This window comes from Zonotrichia albicollis, chromosome 36, assembly GCF_047830755.1.
Source record: "Zonotrichia albicollis isolate bZonAlb1 chromosome 36, bZonAlb1.hap1, whole genome shotgun sequence".
Classification (NCBI taxonomy): Eukaryota; Metazoa; Chordata; class Aves; order Passeriformes; family Passerellidae; genus Zonotrichia; species Zonotrichia albicollis.
This window is the reverse complement of record NC_133854.1, coordinates 1,296,366-1,315,608: the sequence shown is the minus strand read 5'-3', so window position 1 is coordinate 1,315,608 and position 19,243 is coordinate 1,296,366. Positions and strand designations below refer to the sequence as shown.

The 19,243-nt window shown below is 52.3% G+C and overlaps 1 protein-coding gene across 1 annotated transcript; it reads right to left on the bottom strand.

The window, feature by feature from the left end:
* Positions 1-17,139: 17,139 nt before the first annotated feature.
* Positions 17,140-18,072, bottom strand: LOC141726539 (olfactory receptor 14A16-like). The gene has a single exon (XM_074531464.1). The coding sequence runs from the start codon at positions 18,070-18,072 to the stop codon at positions 17,140-17,142; it is 933 nt and encodes a 310-aa protein (XP_074387565.1).
* Between the last annotated feature and the right edge of the window lie 1,171 nt (positions 18,073-19,243).

Genomic DNA, 19,243 nt, shown 5'->3' with positions numbered 1-19,243 from the left:
GCATGGCTGCATGACATCACAGAGCTGGCAGTGAGGTCAAAGTATGTGCTGTGACCTTACAGAGTGTCAGTATGACATCACAGAGAGGGTTTTGTGACATCACTGAGGGGGGTTGTTACATCACAGAGCTGGCTGTGACATCATAGAGTAGGGTTTGAGGCCATAGAGCAGATCCTGCCATCATAGAAGGTGGCTCTGTGACATCAGGGAGTGGGCTGTGACAACACTGGGTGGCTGTGTAACATCATGGAGCAGGCTGTGACATCACAGTAGAGATTGTGAAATCATAGAGTGACTTTCTGACATCACAGAGACTTCTGTGACGTCACAGAGCAGTTGTATCACATCATAGCGTGGCGTCTCAGAGTTGGCTCTGGGACATCACAGGGGGAGGCGGACATCACAGGGGCTGTGTGACATAACAGGGGAAGTGTGGCATCACAGGGGCTGTGTGACATCACAGGGGCTGTGTGACATCACAGGGGCTGTGTGAGGTCCCTGGGGAGGTCACTCTACCCCGGCTTCCCTCACAGCTCCCCCCAGAGCAGTCCAACCCTGCTCATGCACAGCAGGGTCCCCTGTCCCCCCGGGTCCCCCCGCCCCCGGCCCCGCAGCCTCCCCCAGAGGATGTTCCACGAGATCGATCCCAGAGCCTGACACAGGGACGGGGGACCGGGGCCCTGGGGGTGGCACAGGGGGACAGGGACCCCCCAACAGCGTCCCCGTATCCCCCAGGGCCAGAGCCTGGGCCAGGGCTCCTTCACCGTGCTACCAACGAGGCCATGAGAATGCTGAAAAAATCCCCAGTAAGGGAGCAGCAAAAACCAGATTGAATATTAAGGGACAGTAGCACAAAGTTCCTTGTCAAGAGTCACTCTGCTCCTGACTGGACACTTCAGGCACACCAGGGAAACAAAGCAACAACAAAACCAAACAGAATCCAAACAATCAAACCAGAAATTTACTGAGAACCGGGGCTTTCATTTCTAAGGAAAAGAACTGTCCTTCTTATCTAGGTGCCCATGGCCAGAATTGGGATTTCACCTCCAGTATTCCCTATTGTGACAGAGAGGAGGCTGTCACAATGGCTCAAGACATTTCATATGTGGGGAGTGTTGCAGTGTGTTGCAATTCCTATTTTAAACTTCCCAGCCCCTTTCCAGGTGTGGCAATATCTCTCTTCCCCTTCCCCTTCCCCCTTGCCTCCTGCTGGGCTGTCAATCAATCTTAACATTCCAGCAAGGCCATCCTGTGGTTGGTCAGCTTCAAAAGATGCCCCTGTGCCCAGAGGTCATTGGTCTGTCTGGGTGTCATCGTTCCCTGAGACCCTGCCCCTCCCATCTGGTTGGTGGCTCACCTGTCCCTTCCCTCCCCCTCCCCCCGGAGCTTAAAAAGTCACTCAGGCCATGCGGTCGGGATTCTGTTGGAGCTGTTACCTAAGATTCAGACGTCTGTAACCATGGAATAAACTCTTGATATCAACCCTCTGGCAGAATCTGTCTCCTTTTCCTCCTCACCTTAGCCTGAAACCTTCCCACCTGAGGCAAACTGAGTTTCTACAAGCCTGGATTTGTTTCGGTGCTCAGCTGCACCATCCAGCCAGCCAAAAGTGTCTCTGAGGTGAAACACCACAGTTGCCTCATTGGGCCCAGGAGCAGGGGTCAGACGAGTCCAGGCACAATCTACCTGGTAATATTGGGATCTTATTCCAATAGGGGAGGAAGGGGCAGGTCAAGCCCTCCCCTGCCCTGGAACCCCAATCCCCCCAGAGCCTCTATGCCAGCCCAGCAGTGGCTGCCAGTCCCTGGCACAGCACAGGCAATGCTCCACAGCCACCTCTGCAGCCCCAGCCCAGCTCCTGAGGGACCAAATGACCCACAGTCCCAGCTGGGGGAAGGGCCCAGGGAGACCAAGGGGTATTGAAGGCTGACCTCAAGGCAAGCACACATCTTGGCCCTACCTGCTCTTGGAATTTCCATCTAAACACTACTGGAATCCAGGAGTTGGTACCTTGTTTATGCTCCTCTGTATCCTTTCTGCCTCTCTCTCTTTCTGTCCTTTTCTTCTATTGCACTCCTTTAGCAAATTTGAGTAATGTAAAGTTCCAATAGCTTAGAGTTTGTGAAGCTGAATGGGCCAAGTCAGTGCTTTAAGAAGTGTTCTGTGTTGATTGAAAGTCATATTAAATCTTTTGCCAAAAATTCTCTGATTTTCTAAAGTTACCAGTAAAGACTGTTTTGTTGTTTTGAGCTCCTGAGGATCTCTTGTTGGTGTTTCTCCAGGGAGTCCAATTCAGAATACAGCAACAATTGTAATTCCTTTTAAATATCTCCTTGACAGAGTTTTCTACTGGATGGAAGTCAGGGCTTGTGTGTCCTGCTTGGCCCAGCCCAGGCAGGGCTTTCCCAGCCCCATTCCACACTCCATTGCCCAGCTGGAGCCGCTGGTGCCTCTGAGTTGTGCTGCCCCAGCCCCAGGGACGCTCTCCTTGTCTGCCCATTCCCCCACGGTCTCTGGGCAGGGATGGCCTCAGTGGGGGCTGCTGACATCCTCAGCACCTTGGAGGCTGCTGCTGAATTTTCCTGCTCCAGAGGCTTGTTCAGCCTTCAGCTCTTCAGTGCAAGAATTCAGTGTCCCAGGGCTCATTACCATCCAGAACAGCTAAACAAGCTAAGCTTCTGGGAATAATTTGATTGAAGTGTTCAAATCAAATGTGTGGTTAATTAGTCAGATTTCAGAAGCCAATTCAATGTGAATACCCTGAATTTAAAAAAAACAGCAAGAAAATATTTTTTTAGGTCCTGTAATTTTGTTTTACTAGTAATTCATTGAAATGTGCAATCTCCAATTGACATTGAATCCAAGTACCTCCTCATGCAGTTTGACTGGGTATGAAAATCAAGACCTTTCATGGCTGACAATCAATCAGACTCTGTCCCTACCCCCACCCCACCATTTTCCCCATCCAAGGCTGGCACTCAGAGCAGCCTTGTGCAAATCTGAACTTCCTCCAGCCCACACTGGACCTAGCCAACAGACCACAGTTGAACAGGATATAACTTAATAAAACTTACACCATTAAAATAACAATCACAAAATACCAACCTCTTTTCTGAGCTATGTGCAATGTCCCAGCATGTCTGATGAGTCCACTGTTCACAACTGATTTGCATACAAAAATAAATTTTTGACTAATGTGGTTCTGCGATAGATATAAACACAATTAAGTTCTTGTATCAGGATTCTTGTCCTGGACTGAGGACAGAACAGCTCAAACAATTCCTGATTTGCAAATCTATCAGTGGTGGATGGAGAAGGGAGATCAGGCTGCTCTTGGTGTTGAGGAAATGCTGAAAGCAGCCTGACTCATTTCATCTGCTCATGCCCTGGCTGATCTCCCCTCTTTCCCCTTCCACCCATTGGCTTTTGTCTCCCCCCAGCCCCCTATGAAGAGCCTGGCTCTGTGTTCTGCATCCCCTCCTGGCTGGCACTGCCAGGCTGGCATGAGGAGCCCCTCAGCCTTCCCTGCTCCAGGCTGGACCAGCCCAGCTCCCTCAGCCTCTGCTCACAGCCCAGGGGCTCCAGCCCCACCTTGGGGCCCTTCCCAGACCCTGCTCCAGCTGCCAGACATCTTTCCTGCCCTGGGCCACCCAACCCACGCCACAGTGACCTGGATAATCCCAGTCCTTGCTGTCCTGGTCACACAGCCCTAGCCCCTTGTCCCCTGTCAGGCTCTGGGGTGGATCCTGTGGAACATCCTTTGGTGGAGGCTGTGGCTCCAGGTGGTCTGGGGGGATCCCGGGGCACAGGGACCCTGCTGGGCATGAACAGCATTAGAGAAACTGTGTTTGGGAGAAACATTGTTGGGAGAAACTGTGAGGGGGAGCTGGGGCAGAGTGACCAACCCAGTGACCTGACACAGCCTGCTGGGATGTCACACCACCCCTCTGGGATATCACAGCCCATTCTCCAATGTCACACAGCTGATCTATGATGTCACACCAGAGTCTGTGTGTAGGAGCGAAGGGAGACAACCCATCCTCTGATAAGCATCGAACTCAAATTTATTGATGCAACATGCACATTTTATAGGCCAGTTAATTAAGTTCATACATATTGCAAAACCCGAGCTCATCATTGGCTACAAATCACACAGGAACCTCTCCTTTTGTTTTCAATACCTGTGGTTTGTTATTGAGACCAAGACTTGTTTTTCTCATCCTGTTATGAACGGTTCTCAAGGCCTCCATGTTTGTCACTTTGCTTTCCCATAACTATCCAAGGACAAGGTATTTACTTGTTATTAAAAACCAAGCCTGAGAACGCTGCTGTTTACAGAAACGTGCCAGAGAATTTTGTTGTTTACAGGATCAGGCTTGAGAATTTGCTGCTTACAGCTGCCTTTTTCTTTTCCACCAGCTGTATTTTTTCATGGCCTTTTTTTCCTTCAAGCCATGTCTGAGCAAAATTCACCAACATCTGTGATGCCATAGTCTGCACTGTGATGTCAGACCTCTGCCCTGTGATGTCACAGCTGGATCTCTGATGCCACAGAGGCAGACTATGATGCCATGGCAGCTCAATGACCTCACCTAACCCACTCTGTGATGTCATAGCCCACTCTGTGACCACATGGTACCAGATGATAAATTGTCTTCACCAGGTGAGCTCACACCTGGAGCTTGTTCTCCACAACCCCAGGCCTGTGGAAACCACATAGTGCCCATTGTGTGAGAAGGGAACTGGAAGTTCAGCAGCCTCAGTGCCCTGCCAGCTCAGCCAGGCCCACGGGAACTCGGGGTCCACGAGCACCAGGGACCACCAGGGAGACCCCCAGGACAGGAGAATGCATGGGTAAAGGGGAGGGGAAATATGTTAATGATTTTGGAGAAATGATTATCATATGTATTTTTAGTCCAGGACAATCAATGAATGTGTATGCAAAATACAGAATATCAAGAGAAACTTTCCTGTACTCAGCATGCACAGCTTTGGGAGGAGCTCTTCCCCGTGCATCCAGCTGAATAAAGAATGCTGCTTCCTAATGCTACATTGGGGTTAAGGAATTTTCTGTTTTACTGAATTTTTGGTAACACTCCCCCTGCCAAGGAAAGCTCTGTCTGCTGCTGTTCACAAACAGAGAAGGGCTGGTGGCAGACGTGGGGCTCAGAGGCTGCCTGGGTCACAGTGACCATGAAATAATGAAGTGTTCAATGTTCTGTGAAAGAGGGAGGGGCAGCAACAAAACTTCTGCCCTGGAAATAGGAAGGGCAGACTTTGGCCTGGTTAGGCTGCAGATTTGGGGAATACCTAATCAGGTACTGATTGCTTTAAGGGAAACAGCCCTTAAAAACAAAGGGGTCCTGGAAGGACGGACACATTTCAAGAAAGTAATCATAAGGTGGAAGAAGCAGCCTGTCCCAGTGCGGCAGAAGATGAGCTAGTGAGGAAAATGACTGGCCTGGCTGGGCATGGAGGTTTTCTGGAGACTCAGGGGTGAAAAAAGGATTAGCAACTCAGGAAGTCTTTAAGGATGTTGCTGGGTCATACAGAAAGTAAAGCTGAGAGTTGAAAACTCTATTAAAACTTAACCTGGAGGGTTCTGCAAAAAGATTAAAAATGTTTTTATAGAAAAAATAATAGCAAAAAGGAGGAGTAGGAGAACCTCTACTCTTTATTGGATGCAGTGGTGAATATAGTAACAAAAGATAAGGAAAAGGCTGAGCTACTTTACCCCTAGTTTGTTTCAGTTTTCAATATTAGGAGAGGATATCCTCAGGACAAGTGCTCTCCTGAGCTGGTAGATCGGCACAGGGAGCAGAACAGCCCCTGGAATCCAGGAGGAAGCAATGGGTGACCTGCTGAGACACTCAGATGCTCACAGGTGAATGGGATCAGACAGGATCCATCCTAGGGCAATGAGGGAGCTGGAGATGAGCTCCCCAGGCTGTGCTCCATCATTTACCATCAGTGCTGGCTCAGCAGGGAGCTCGCAGAGGACTGGAGGTGCCAGTGTGAGCCCATCCCCAAGAAGGGCTGGAAGGAGGATCTGGGGAGCTCCAGGCCTGTCAGCCTGACCTGGGTGCCCAGCAAGGTTATGGAACAGATCACCTTGAGTGCCATCACAGGGCACCCACAGGATGGCACTCACAGGGCACTCCCAGCTGATGGGAACAAACTTTCTGGCTGAGTGCAGAGGCCAGGACAAACCTGGGTGGTCTCCTTGCCATCCCCCAGCCCTTGCTGGCCCCAGGGGCTGATGGCATTTGTGCTCCCTCAGGTTCATGTCCCCACACAGCAACAGCATGGGGGTGCTCCCCCTGCTCTGTGCAATGCAAACAGGGGCTGTTGAGCCAGTGCTGCCGTGTCTGTGCCTGCAAGGATGGGGCACCTGTGTGAGCTGGGGAGAGGCCAGGGCTGCAGAGAGGGGATGTTGTTGGCAGCTCAATGAGGATGCTCTGGGACGCTGCCCTGGGCTGTCCAGCGCACTGGGGATGGATCAGCCCCTGCTCTGCTGCTCCTTCCCGTCTGCCCCAGGGCCCTTACAGAGCACCAGCTGTGTCTGTCCTCAGCTGCCATGGCAACCCTGGGACAAAGCGCTGCCAGGGCTGTTCCAGGTACAATTGCAGTGACACTCGTTGGTGCCACCAGGTGCCATGGCAATGGCCACGGGGACCCAGGCCTTGGTTTGGTGCCATGGCAACCATTCCCCGGAGCTGTTGTGATGGTTGGTGGCCATGGAAAGCTGCCCTGGGCCCTTGCTCAGGGCTGGTGTCAGAGCCCAGAGCCAGAGGGGATCCCTTGCTGGGGGCTGTGCCATGGCCACCTGCCCTGTGCCGCGCTGGCCGCTCAGGCACCAGGAACCAGCAGCCAACGGCACTGCCAGGGCCAAAGGCCAGCTCAGCCAGACAGAAAGGGGCAGGGCTGGGCACTGTTTCCATGGCAACCGGCACTGGGGGGGACACCTGTGTCACCTGGCCTGGCAGTTGCCATGGAAACCCCTGGCAGGGACTGAGGGCACAGCCCCTGCCACTGAGACACTGCTGGGCCGGGTGCTGAGCACAGGGCTGAGCACGCAGAGATGGTTTTGTTCTTGCTGAGCTGCAGCACAGCCAAGGCCTGTCCTGCCCCTCGGCAGCCATGCTGGGGAGGGGCTGGGGCTGCGGGGGAGCTGGGCAGGGGACACAGCCAGGACAGGGGACCCCAACTGACCCTGGCATAGCCCAGACCAGAGCACATCATGCTCAGGGTATGAAGCGGGGGAACAAAGAGGAAGGGGGGAATTTTAGAGTGAGAGCTTTTGCCTTCCCAAGGAACACTTAGGCAAGAGGCGGGCCTGTGTCCCCAGTGGGCAGGGTCACTACCAAAGACACAGACACCAACTTAAGGAATTGTGTCATTTTATATCATGCACAGCTGCAAAGATGATTTACAAAAGGATAAGCTCAACAAAGCACATCATCATTAGCAAAGAATTACAAAAGAAGCTCAGCAATCCATTGTTATGAACAAAAATTCGGTTAATATTTTTTTTGTGAGAAAGAGTTACAGGGATGAAGCCAGATCGTTCTCTGCCAGATTCTTAGTGCTTTGTTATTGTAATACCGGGTCGTTAAGGCTTATCTCCTCTTTTGTATTAGTAAAAGGCCTGGCTGGGTGCGGTGGATGGCCCTTCCCCGAGGCTGTGCTCTCTTACAGCATAGGGAAGCCACCTGAGAGGGTGGGGGGGGTTATGCAAAGTGACTCCAAAGTCCAGAATGCTTTGTGGGACCCCGACTCCAGAGACACAGAGAAAACCCCAAAAACAACGAGCCAAATAAGAGTTGAGAGACTAAAGTGATGTCTGGACTTGAGGAGCCGAGTGCTGAGCCTGCAGAGATGCTGAACACCTTCGGAGCCCCTCTCGCCCTGAGCAGAGAGTCGTCCCAACGCCGGGACCAGGAGGGCCGCCGAGGCTCAAAGGGACATCACGCCCTAGAGGCTCTCACGAGGACTGGATCCCCTGGCTCTGCCCCTAGCGGACAGAGCTGCGCATATCCTCCTCCTCTGAGTCACCCTGGGAGGCACGACGGGGACTGCAGCCCTGCCGGGACGCCCAATCCTGAGCTGATCACTTTTAATAAAGGCCTTAAAAAGGAGAAGAAGTCTCCTGGCCCTGTTTATTTCAGCTGGGCCCTCGTCCGGGATAGCCACGCCGCAAGAAGACTCAAGACTGGCCATCTTGGAACTTCAGGACAGCTGGGTACCAGGACCAGAGGGATCGGCTCAGGAGCAGTGACGCAGAGGAGCACCGGAGCACCGGATTGGTGAGAAAGCCGGTGGCGGGAGCGGGAGACGTGCGCATGTGTGTGTGAATGAGACGAAGGCCGGCAGCCGGACCTTCGAAGTGAGAGCAGACCTCTCAGTACCGCGTTTCCGGATTCCTGCGAAGGAGCCAGCTGGGAACAGGGAATGGAGCTTGGAATTAGCGTGAGTGAGACGTCTCCCAAGGGAGAATAAAGGGCCCCCCCACTCCGGGCGTGCGGAGGGAATATTTGTATGAGTGGCACGCACCCAAAATAGGTCCTGATAGAGGGAAGTCAGGCAGATTTGTCAGTCCCGAGAAGGATTCGGGTAGCATTTGTAAGTCTCGAGGAGGATCCACGTAAGATTTTGTCAGTCCCGAGAAGGATTCGGGTAGCTCACAAGCCCTGCAGGCAAAAGTAAGTCCTGGCACAGGAGCCAGGCAAAAACCCCAGCGAAGGAGGCTGTGGTTTGCTTTTAAGTCCTGATACGGTGAAGCCTAAAAATTGGCGGGTTAGGCAAACTAAAAATCAGGCAGTTGTTTTTCCTGACTGAGGGAGTCAGGCACGACCCGGATTCTTAGGCCGAGGTTTCGTGTGTTCAAGTCCCAATAGATGTAAGACCTGACGTGGGGAAAGTTAGGCAATCAAGAGATCGGGCAGTTGTTTCAGTATAAAGTCCTGAGCATCAGGCAGAAATTTTGAAGTTCAGTGGAGGAGGCTGAAGCTCCTCAAAGAAGATTCTTTTTTGAAATTACCGGTCAGTAAAGGCACCTTTGGGATTTTTTTACTGTTAAGACCTGTAAAATGGGAGGGTGTAATAGTAGAAAGACCGGTAAGAGACTGAGGTATATACATCCCAATAGTCCCTTAGGAGAACTGTTAGTAAAATGGGATTCTATAGAGGCCACGGAGGGATTAGATAAAGCGAAAATGATCCATTATTGTATGGAAGTGTGGCCAGAATTAGAGGTGCAAGGAGGATGGCCTTGGTGTGGGACAAAGGATAAGTGGATGTGCCAGCTATTAAATAATTATCTGACGGCTCGAGGGGATACTGATCCTGAGCAATTATTGTATGTAGCCTGCTGGTTAAAGAGCGCTGTTGGGGATGAAGGGGTGCGAATTTGTAAGGTACAGAGGAGGAAAGAGGGGAATGAAAGAGGGGATGATAGGACTAGTAAAAGATGGGATCTCCTGGATTATCTGCCTCCTTCTGCCCCTCCACCTTATAATCCTCTTCTTCAAGCACCTCAAATGGCAGGTCCGGTTCTTCCCCCGGCTGCCATCTCATTACCACCTGTTCAAACTCCTCCTTCTACCTCTTCAGCTTCCGCTATGATAAACCCAGTATCCCCTCCAGTCCCTTCTGCACCACCACATGTGCCTACTCCACCTGCTGCATTCTCCACCCCTTCTCCAGCTGCACTTAATATCCACTCAGGCTCTTTTCCCCCTCCTATTGCTGTCCCTTTACCTCCTCCTAGTTGGGACACAAATGCCTCTTCGCCCGATAAACAGCTATCAGCAAATACACCTGCTGATGGGCAGAAAGTTCAAGGTAACCCAGATATCCCTCAAAGTAGTTTGGCATCTGAAGATGGGCCGTACTGTAGCACCAGATCCAAGACCTCCAAGGCAGAGAGACTCTTTCCCCTCAGAGAGGTTCCTATGGGAGGAGTAGCAGGAGGTGTTGGCTTTGTGAATGCTCCCCTAACAGCTTCTGAGGTGAGAGGATTCAAGAAAGAGTTGGGGCATTTAGTTGAGGACCCAGTGGGCATAGCCAACCAAGTGGATCAATTTCTAGGCCCAAATATCTACACTTGGGGGGAGATGAATTCCATCCTGAGTATATTATTTTCCCCAGAAGAGGTCCAGATGATTAGGGTGGCTGGCATAAGAATTTGGGAGAAAGATAACCGTCCAGGACCCCAGGTGCCATCAGGTGAACAGAAATTGCCACTAACGGATCCCAGCTGGATCCTCCTAACCAGGAGGAGGGGAGGAAGGCCATGATGGACTAAAGTGATGTCTGGACATGAGGAGCCAAGTGCTGAGCCTGCAGAGATGCGGAGTCCCTCTCGCCCTGAGCAGGGAGTCGTCCCAATGCCGGGACCAGGTAGCTGGGAGACGCTGGGAGGGGTAACATCTGACGGGGACATCACGCCCTAGAGGCTCCCACGAGGACTGGATCCCCCGGCTCTGCCCCTAGTGGGCAGAGCTGCGCATATCCTCCTCCTCTGAGTCGCCCTGGGAGACGCAACGGGGATTGCAGCCCTGCCGAGCCGCCCAATCCTGAGCTGATCCCTTTTAATAAAGGCATTAAAAAGGAGAAGAAGTCTCCTGGCCCTGTTTATTTCACCATAGATATAGGAGACCCTCTGAAACTAGATACTGCCACATCTGGTAACAATTATTAACCTTGCAAGAATTGCTTAACTTGTAGAATTTAGACTTATAGATATGCCTTATAAGGAAAGCGGTCAAAGAGGAAGACTTGGGGCCTTCATCCCACGACCACCAGAAGGCAGAAAAAGACCCCCTAGCAACCGGAGGAGCAAGCACAGAAGACGTCATCCAGGAATCCGGAAGAAAGGGACAATAAAAAGCAAACTTTAAAGGGGGAAAGGTGCGCGCCTAAGAGGAGCGGGGACTCCTGGCCGCCCAGCGCTGAACCTTGCTTATTCTTGCTTGCATAATAATAAAGATAATTATACGGTTCTTAAATTTGGTCAATTCGTTTATCACACCAAGAGCCTTCCCGGACCCCAAAACGCTGCGTTCAAACCACTTCCGGGACTACAGCTCCCATCATGCTCCGCGGCGAATGTCTGGCGCTATTCCAGCCAGCATTTCATCTCCTATTGTGCCCCGTGCCCCACTGAGAGCCATTGCAGCTGTGCCTAGAACTCCCATGATGCTCCGCAGCCCCATTTAACTGTATGATACCCGCGCCTACAACTCCCATCACCCCCCGCACCCCAGAGAGCCCCGTCAGAGCCCTCCAAGGGCTCGCCTAGACCCTGAAGGGCCCCAAATTCCCCTTCCCTGACCTCCAAGGGCCCCCCTGGACCCCCAAGTGCTGCCCCAGACCCCGAACTGTCCCTCAGAATCCCTGAGTGCCCCTCCAAGTGCCCACCCGGCTCCCCTAAGTGTCCTCCAAACCCTCAAGTTCTTTCTGAATTCCCTCCCCAGACCCAAAACTGCCCCAAATGTATGCCAGAAATGTCTCCAGGGACCCCAGAGTTCCCCCCTTGACCCTGTGTGAGAAACCAATAAAAAATTATAGACGTGTTAAATTATTAACAAAAAGAAGGAGAAATCAATAACTGATGGTTGTCAATTATTTAGTTAAGGGAATATGTTACTTATGTGGTAAATAGGTGTGATTCGTGCTGATAAAAATTGAAATAGTAAACAATATTTATACAGTAACTGATATCTGGAAATAATAAAAGAAGGTAAAAATAGTAATGCCAAAGAGGAGAGGGAAAGGGGGGGCTCCACACCCCCCCCCCACCTTTCCCAGCAGATGTTCTCAAGGACCACAGGAAAGAAGCTGAAGATATAGTTGCTAAAAATGACCAAGAACCTGCTTCAGTCCCAGAAAATGTTAATTATAAGGGATTTATTGCCTTGATATGTAGATGCAGTGATACGTTAGTCTTGGTTTACATTTTAATGGCTTGATGCGCATGTGTAACCCAAAGGTGAATTAAAGGACAACGAAGAAGACTACAGGGCCTTCATCAGTGACGACCCCCAAAGACTTGTCCGACCACCAAACCGAGTGGTGGCACATGCGTGATAAGGGTGGTAATGAAGGCAGAGACAGAAAAGTGACGAACCGAAAATCGGGGGAGATGGCATTGACACATGGCATATAAGGGGTGATTTTCACTTGGCAAGCTTGTATGTGAAGTGACAAGGGTCATTGAACTCTGCCCTTCGTACCCCGCGGTATCTCTTGCTTATGCGCTATTATTGGAACCAAATTATCCCTTATTTTAATTGAATTATATTGTATCCAATTTTATATTTTTTATCTTATCTATTCAATTAAAATTGTTACTACTTTTAAGATTATTTGGCCTTTTTATGATGGGATAATTGGGCAAACATAGCACTTAAAACCAATGAGGAAGAATTCTTTTGGTTGCTAAAAATATATTTAGTTTTCATATAAATTTAGAAACTGGGTAATAAAAATATTGAATAATATTATTATAAACAAGAAAAATATACCTAGAATTTTAGTAAATATTATATTTTTATTTTCAAGTAAAATGCATATTTTTTTTTATGTTTTGGGATGTCAGTCCCAGGTGGGCGATGTCAGACATTGTGAGGCTGGGGGTGAGGAGCAGCTTGGCCAAACAGGCTCAGCCGGCAAGGGGCTCATTCTTCTCCGTGCCCAGACCTCCTAAGGAGACATTCAGCATCAAGATCACCTGGGGAATGCTTCTATCCCCTCTTCTCTGAAATGAAAAGTAGAAATATATTCGCTTGACTAAAACCAAAAGTCATGATGTACACTTTGGAATCTCCCTCCTGAAGAGAACTCCAAACTGATCCCAATCACTGCAGAAGCCCTGGAGACTGGAAGACAATGGAAGGGAGACAAAGAGCTCCTGAGGGCTTTCTGTATTTTAATCAGCCCCACGCTGGATTTGGGGCTGGGTCCAGGAGCATCTTGCGTGCAGAGAAGGATGAAGAAGCTGCTCAAGGAATCAGCAGCAAAACTCCAAGTGCCTTGGAGCATGGCTGGGCCCCAGTGAGGGCAGGGAGTGCCAAAGGCTGCCCAGGGCCTGCTGAGAGCAGATCCTTGAGGCCAGGATTGCAGCGAGCCCAAGGCTCTGAGCAGGGAACTGCAATGATGAGCCAAGCCTGGGCTGGTTGGGGGAAGCAGAAAGGCCAAGCCCTGAGCCCAGCCTGGGACAGCAGGGCCTGTCCCTCACGGCTGCCTCGGGGCTCTTGGTGGGCCAGGGGGATGTGAGGGCCAGCAAGGACAAATGGCATCAACCTGCAGCCCCTGCCAGCCTCCCCAGGGAGGCCGAGGGAGAACCAGAGTGCAGCCCCTGCCAGGAAAGTTCCTCCTGTGGGGCCTCCAGAGGCACTGCCCGAGCCCATGGCACAAAGGCCTGGGAGCCTGTGGCCCTGACAGCCATGCCCAGCCCTTGGCCATCTGTCCTGCAGGCTGTGCCCCCTGGGTGTGCTGCTTCTCTGCCCTGGCCGGCTGCACTCGCCCATCTCGCTGTGCCCCAGCATTTCTCACCCAGCGTTTCTGTGCCCTCCCTGGGCTCCCTGCACCCAGCGCTGCCGGCTCCTGGCACACAGAGCCCGGCCATGGCCCAGCCTCACGCTGCCACACCTCCAGCACCAACATTCTGCCCTGCAAGGGACTTTGCTTTCTCCTCAGCTCCAGGCTGAACCTTCCAAGCTGCACTTGGGGGAGGTTTCCTGCAATTCCCACTGCCAAGGAAAGCTCTGTCTCCTGCTGGTCACAAACAGAGAAGGGCTGGTGGGAGGTGTGGTGGTCAGAGGCTGTTGGGGCACAGTGACCATGAAATTATTGACTTTTTAAATAATCTGTGAAAGGAGAGGCATCAACAAATCTTATGCACTGCACCAATAAGAGCAGACTTTGGCCTATTGACGATGTAAATTTGGAAAATACCAAATCTGATACCGATATTTTAAAGGGAAACAGCCCTTAAAAACAAAGGGTTCCAGGAAGGATGAACGCACTTCAAGAAAGAAATCTTGAAAAAGAAGGAACAGCCTGTTCCTCTGGGTCAAAAAGTGAGCTACCCAGGAAAATTACTGGCCTGGCTGGACATGGAACTTTTTCCAGGAACTCAAGGGAAAAAAGAGGGTGCATCATCATTGCACAGAGCGGCAGGCAATTAAGGAAGTGTTTAGGATGTTGTTAGGTCATGCATGTCCCAGATTGCAAGGCAAGATGGATTCTATTTGCCATCTGTATGGCAGTGGTCAAGTGGGCAGTTTTCCTTATCTCTTCCACAACCACTACTCCCTCTGGGGAGACATCTGCTGATAATGGGCTATTGAATGTCACTGCATGGCTGATAAGAACTATAGCATCCCATTGGGAGATGCTCTGCCCAGAGGGAGGAGCCAAGCATTCCTACCTGGATATAATCTTGAGTTTCTGGAACACCAGAATAGCTTCTCCACTGGATTTCCCAGAGGAACAGCAGCTGCCTCTTCCAGTGGATCTTCAGAGGAAGACTACAGCATTCTACAGGATCCCTGCTCCAGCAGAACCACCCCTGACACTCCAGGAGGGCTGCAGCCACAATTCCAATTGGACAGCTACCAACACCCTGACCCACAGGGTGTCAGGTTGTGTTCTGACTCTGTCAGTGTTGTTTTGGTTTACTGCATTGTTTTATTTCATAATTTTTTTTACTTTCCTAATAAGGAACTGTTATTCCTACTCCCATATTTTTGCCGGAGAGCCCACTTATATTCAAATTGATAACAATTTGGAGGGAAGGGGTTTACATTTTCCATTTCAGGGGAGGCTCCTGCCTTCCTTAGAGGACACCTGACTTTCCAAACCAAGACAATGCAGAAAGAAAATTAAAGAGAGCTGAAAGCGTAATAACCACTGGCTACTTCTTTGAAGGATATTAAAAATATTTTTATTAATGCATTAATGGCAAAAGGAGGGGTAAGGACAACCTCCATTCCATTTTGGGGGGATATGCTTACTAAAGATGAGGAAAAGGCTGAGGTATTTAACCCCTTCTTTGCCTCAGTTTTCAAGAATAAGACAGGTTGTCCTCAAGACAAGTGTTCTCCTGAGCTGGTGGATGGGCACAGGGAGCAGAACAGCCCCCTGTAATCCAGGAAGAAGCAGCTGGGGACATGCTAAGCCACTCAGATGCTCACAGATGTCTCTGGGAGCAGATGGGATCCATCCCAGGGGGATGAGGGAGCTGTAGATGAGCTCCCCAAGCTGCTCTCCATCATTTACCATCAGTGCTGGCTCAGCAGGGAGGTCCCAGAGCACTGGAGGTGCCAGTGTGAGCCCACCCCCAAGCAGGGCTGGAAGGGGGAGCTGGGGAACTCCAGGCCTGTCAGCCTGACCTGGGTGCCTGGCAAGGTTATGGAACAGATCACCCTGAGTGCCATCACAGGGCACCCACAGGATGGCTGAGGGATCAGAGCCAGCCAGCGTGGATTTCAATGTCTGCATTGATGATCTGCATGAGGGGACTGAGTCCAGCATCAGCAAATTTGCAGATGACACCACACTGGGTGTGAGTGTGGATCTGCTGGAGGGTAGGAGGGCTCTGCAGAGGAACCTGGACAGGCTGCATCCAGAGCCCAAATCCAACAAGGTGAGGTTGAACAAGACCAAGTGCCGGGTCCTGCACTTTGGCCACAACAAACCCTGCAGTGCTACAGGCTGGGGACAGAGTGGCTGGAGAGCAGCCAGGCAGAAAGGGACCTGCAGGGACTGAGGGACAGCAGGCTGGACATGAGGCATCAGTGTGCCCAGGTGGCCAAGAAGGCCAATGGCTCCTGGCCTTGATCAGGAATGGTGTGGCCAGCAGGAGCAGGGCAGGGATTCTTCCCCTGCACTCAGCACTGGTGAGGCCCCATCTCGAGTGCTGCGACCAGTTCTGGGCCCCCAATTTAGGAAGGCCATGGAGGGGCTGGAGCGTGTCCAGAGAAGAGCAAAAAGGCTGGTGAGGGTTTTGGAACAGAAGTATGGTTGAAAGGACAAGACAGAGCTGCGATTTTATAATCTGGAGGCTCAGGGCAGACAATATGGCATTAGGGTGCAGGTTAGAATTGGTGAACTCAAAGGTTTGTCCCAATAAACCTGAATGGTTTCCCTGCCGTGCCCAAGCCCTTGCTGGCCCCAGGGGCTGATGGCATTTGTGCTCCCTCAGGTTCATGTCCCCACACCAACAGCATGGGGGTGCTCCCCCTGCTCTGTGCAATGCAAACAGGGGCTGCTGAGCCAGTGCTGCTGTGTCTGTGCCTGCAAGGATGGGGCACCTGTGCGAGCTGGGGAGAGGCCAGGGCTGCAGAGGGGGGATGTTGTTGGCAGCTCCATGCGGATGGTCTGGGACTCTGCCCTGGGCTGTGCAGTGCACTGGGGGTGGATCAGCCCCTGCTCTGCTGCTCCTTCCCGTCTACCCCAGGGTCCTTGCAGAGCCCCAGCCATGCTGTTTGCCCCCAGCCCACCCACGGCCAGCCTGGGGCTGCTCACAGGGGTTTTCTGTGCTGAGCATTGGCCTGGGTGTGTTCTTGAGAGAGCCTGGGCAAGGAGCCTGGAGCCCCCAGGCCCTGGGCTGAGGTGTCAGTGCTGCCCCAGCAGTGCCCATGGCCTGTCCCTGCTGCAGCCCCGGCACTGCCACCCCCAGGGCTGTGCCCGGCCCCGAGAGCACTCAGGCCCTGCAGCAACACCAGGGCCACCAGGGCAGCGGGGCAGGGCCACGGCAGCAGCACTGCCAACACCAAGTGCTGCTGCTGCTGGGCACAGCTGCTGTGCCAGCACTGATCTGCCCCCAGCTCTGCACACAGACATTGCTGCTGCAGCTCCAGAAAAGGCAACAAAAGGGCATCTGTGCAGAAAACTTTGCTGCAAGATCCTTTAGTTCCTTCAAAGTCACGAGGCGCACAGACCCTCATTGACACAGTCTGTGGCCATGGGGAAGGTGGAGAGAAACAAAATGAGAAATGGTGCAAGGAATGGCTTTTCTTTGTGGAAATTATGAACACCTAAAACGAAGGGAAAAATACCACCACAACCAAACCAACAAGAAGTATAAAGATGACTTTTATTACAAGTGATTGGCAGAAATTGGCCAGCAGTTTAATGTTCCTGAAACCATCCAGTCATCAGTCTCCACACTGCAGCCTTGAGCTCCTGGTTCCTCAGGCTGTAGATCAGGGGATTCAGGGCTGGAGGCACTACTGAGTACAGAACTGATAGGGCCAGATCCAGGGATGGGGAGGACATGGAGGGGGGCTTCAGGTGAGCAAATGTGCCAGTGCTGAGGAACAGGGAGAGCACAGCCAGGTGAGGGAGGCAGGTGGAAAAGGCTTTGTGCTGTCCCTGCTCAGAGGGGATCCTCAGCACAGCCCTGAAGATCTGCACATAGGAGAAAACAATGAACACAAAACAACCAATTGTTACAAAGATGGAAAACACAAGAGGCCCTAATTCCCTGAGCTTTGAGTGTGAGCAGGAAAGTTTGAGAATGGCGGGGATTTCACAGAAGAACTGGCCCAGGGCATTGCCATGGCACAGGGGCAGGGAAAATATATTGGCTGTGTGCAGAAGAGCGTTGAGAAAGGCAGTGGCCCAGGTAGCTGCTGCCATGTGGGCACAAGCTCTGCTGCCCAGGAGGGTCCCATAGTGCAGGGGTTTGCAGATGGACACGTAGCGGTCGTAGCACATGATGGTCAGGAGAAAATACTCTGCTCCCATGAAGAAGATCAGCAGAAAAACCTGTGTAGCACATCCAGTGTAGGAGATGTCCCTGGTGTCCCAGAGGGAATTGTGCATGGCTTTGGGGACAGTGGTGCAGATGGAGCCCAGGTCGCTAAGGGCCAGGTTGAGCAGGAAGAAGAACATGGGCGTGTGCAGGTGCTGGCTGCAGGCTATGGTGCTGATGATGAGGCCGTTGCCCAGGAGGGCAGCCAGGGAGATGCCCAGCAAGAGGCAGAATTGCAGGATCTGCAGCTGCCGCGTGTCTGCCAATGCCAGCAGGAGGAAGTGCCTGATGGAGCTGCTGTTGGACATTTGCTGGGGCTGCACATGGGGACCTGCTCATGGATAAAGGACAGTGAGAAGTCAGGAGAGGCTGCTTGAAGCCAAACCTGGGCCATTCCCTGTAGACAGTCCCTACTGCTGGGACTCACTCAACCTTCTTCCTGCTGTGGGGAAACCTTTGGCTGCAGTCAGAGCACAATCACACTCCTGGGTCAGCCTGGGATAAATCAAACTCTGCCCAGAGCAGAGGATCCCTGAATGTCTCACCCTCTCTAAAGATCTCTGGGCAAGGTCTCAGCCCCCCCTTGTTCCAAGGACACTCACGGCTCCCTGGGCAAACCCAACAGCATTTCCCCAGCTGTGGCAACTCTGCCCTTCCTCGTGGGACATTCAGGGAACTCCCAGAGGCTCTGGCACAGATTTGCACCCAGGAGGGCAGCTCAGAGCTTGGAAGGGCACAGCAAGGAGATCCCTGGCTGTGCCCATGATGGGATCTCAGGGAGGGGGCTCAGCTCATTCCCCTTTCCCATGGACTGCTTTGCCCATAGCCCCACTGGTGCCAGGGAAGCTTGGACACCCCATTCCCATGGACACCACTGCCTGACAGGAATGCCAAGGGCAGAGCCTGACTCAGCTGCTGCAAATGCCAGAGCCTCCCTGAGAGCAGCAGATAACAGGGACAATATCAGGGCCGGGCAGAACCAAGAGAAGATGCTGTGGTGCTGTGCCTGGGAGGGCAGGGCAGAGACAGCCGGGCACTCAGGACAGTGTTCCTGTGCCCACCTGTGCCTGGCACCTCCCACAATCCAACCGTGCCCTCATCCTGCCCCCAGCACTGCTCTCTTCAGCCGCCTCTCCTTCCCTGAGCATCTCCCTGGGCCTGGACATTCCCTCCTGAGAGGAGCCTTGTCCCTGCCAGCGCTCACAGAGCCCATCCCAGCCTGTGTGCCCTGGCCGGGGCCCTACAGAAACCTGCCTGTGTGCAGGGCCCTGGCTGGGGCAGGCTCTGTGTGCAGCTGGGCAAGGGCAGCTCAGGAGAGCCCTGCTGGCCCAGCAGAGGTGATGCTGCTGCTGTCTAGGGCTGAGGAGTGGCTGAGGGCCCTTTGGGAGGCTCCCAGCAGAGAGACTGGCCACCCAAAGTTGCAGTTCTGGAGTCCCTGTAAATGTTCAAACATTCCTTTGATGATCCTGTGTGTCCCTT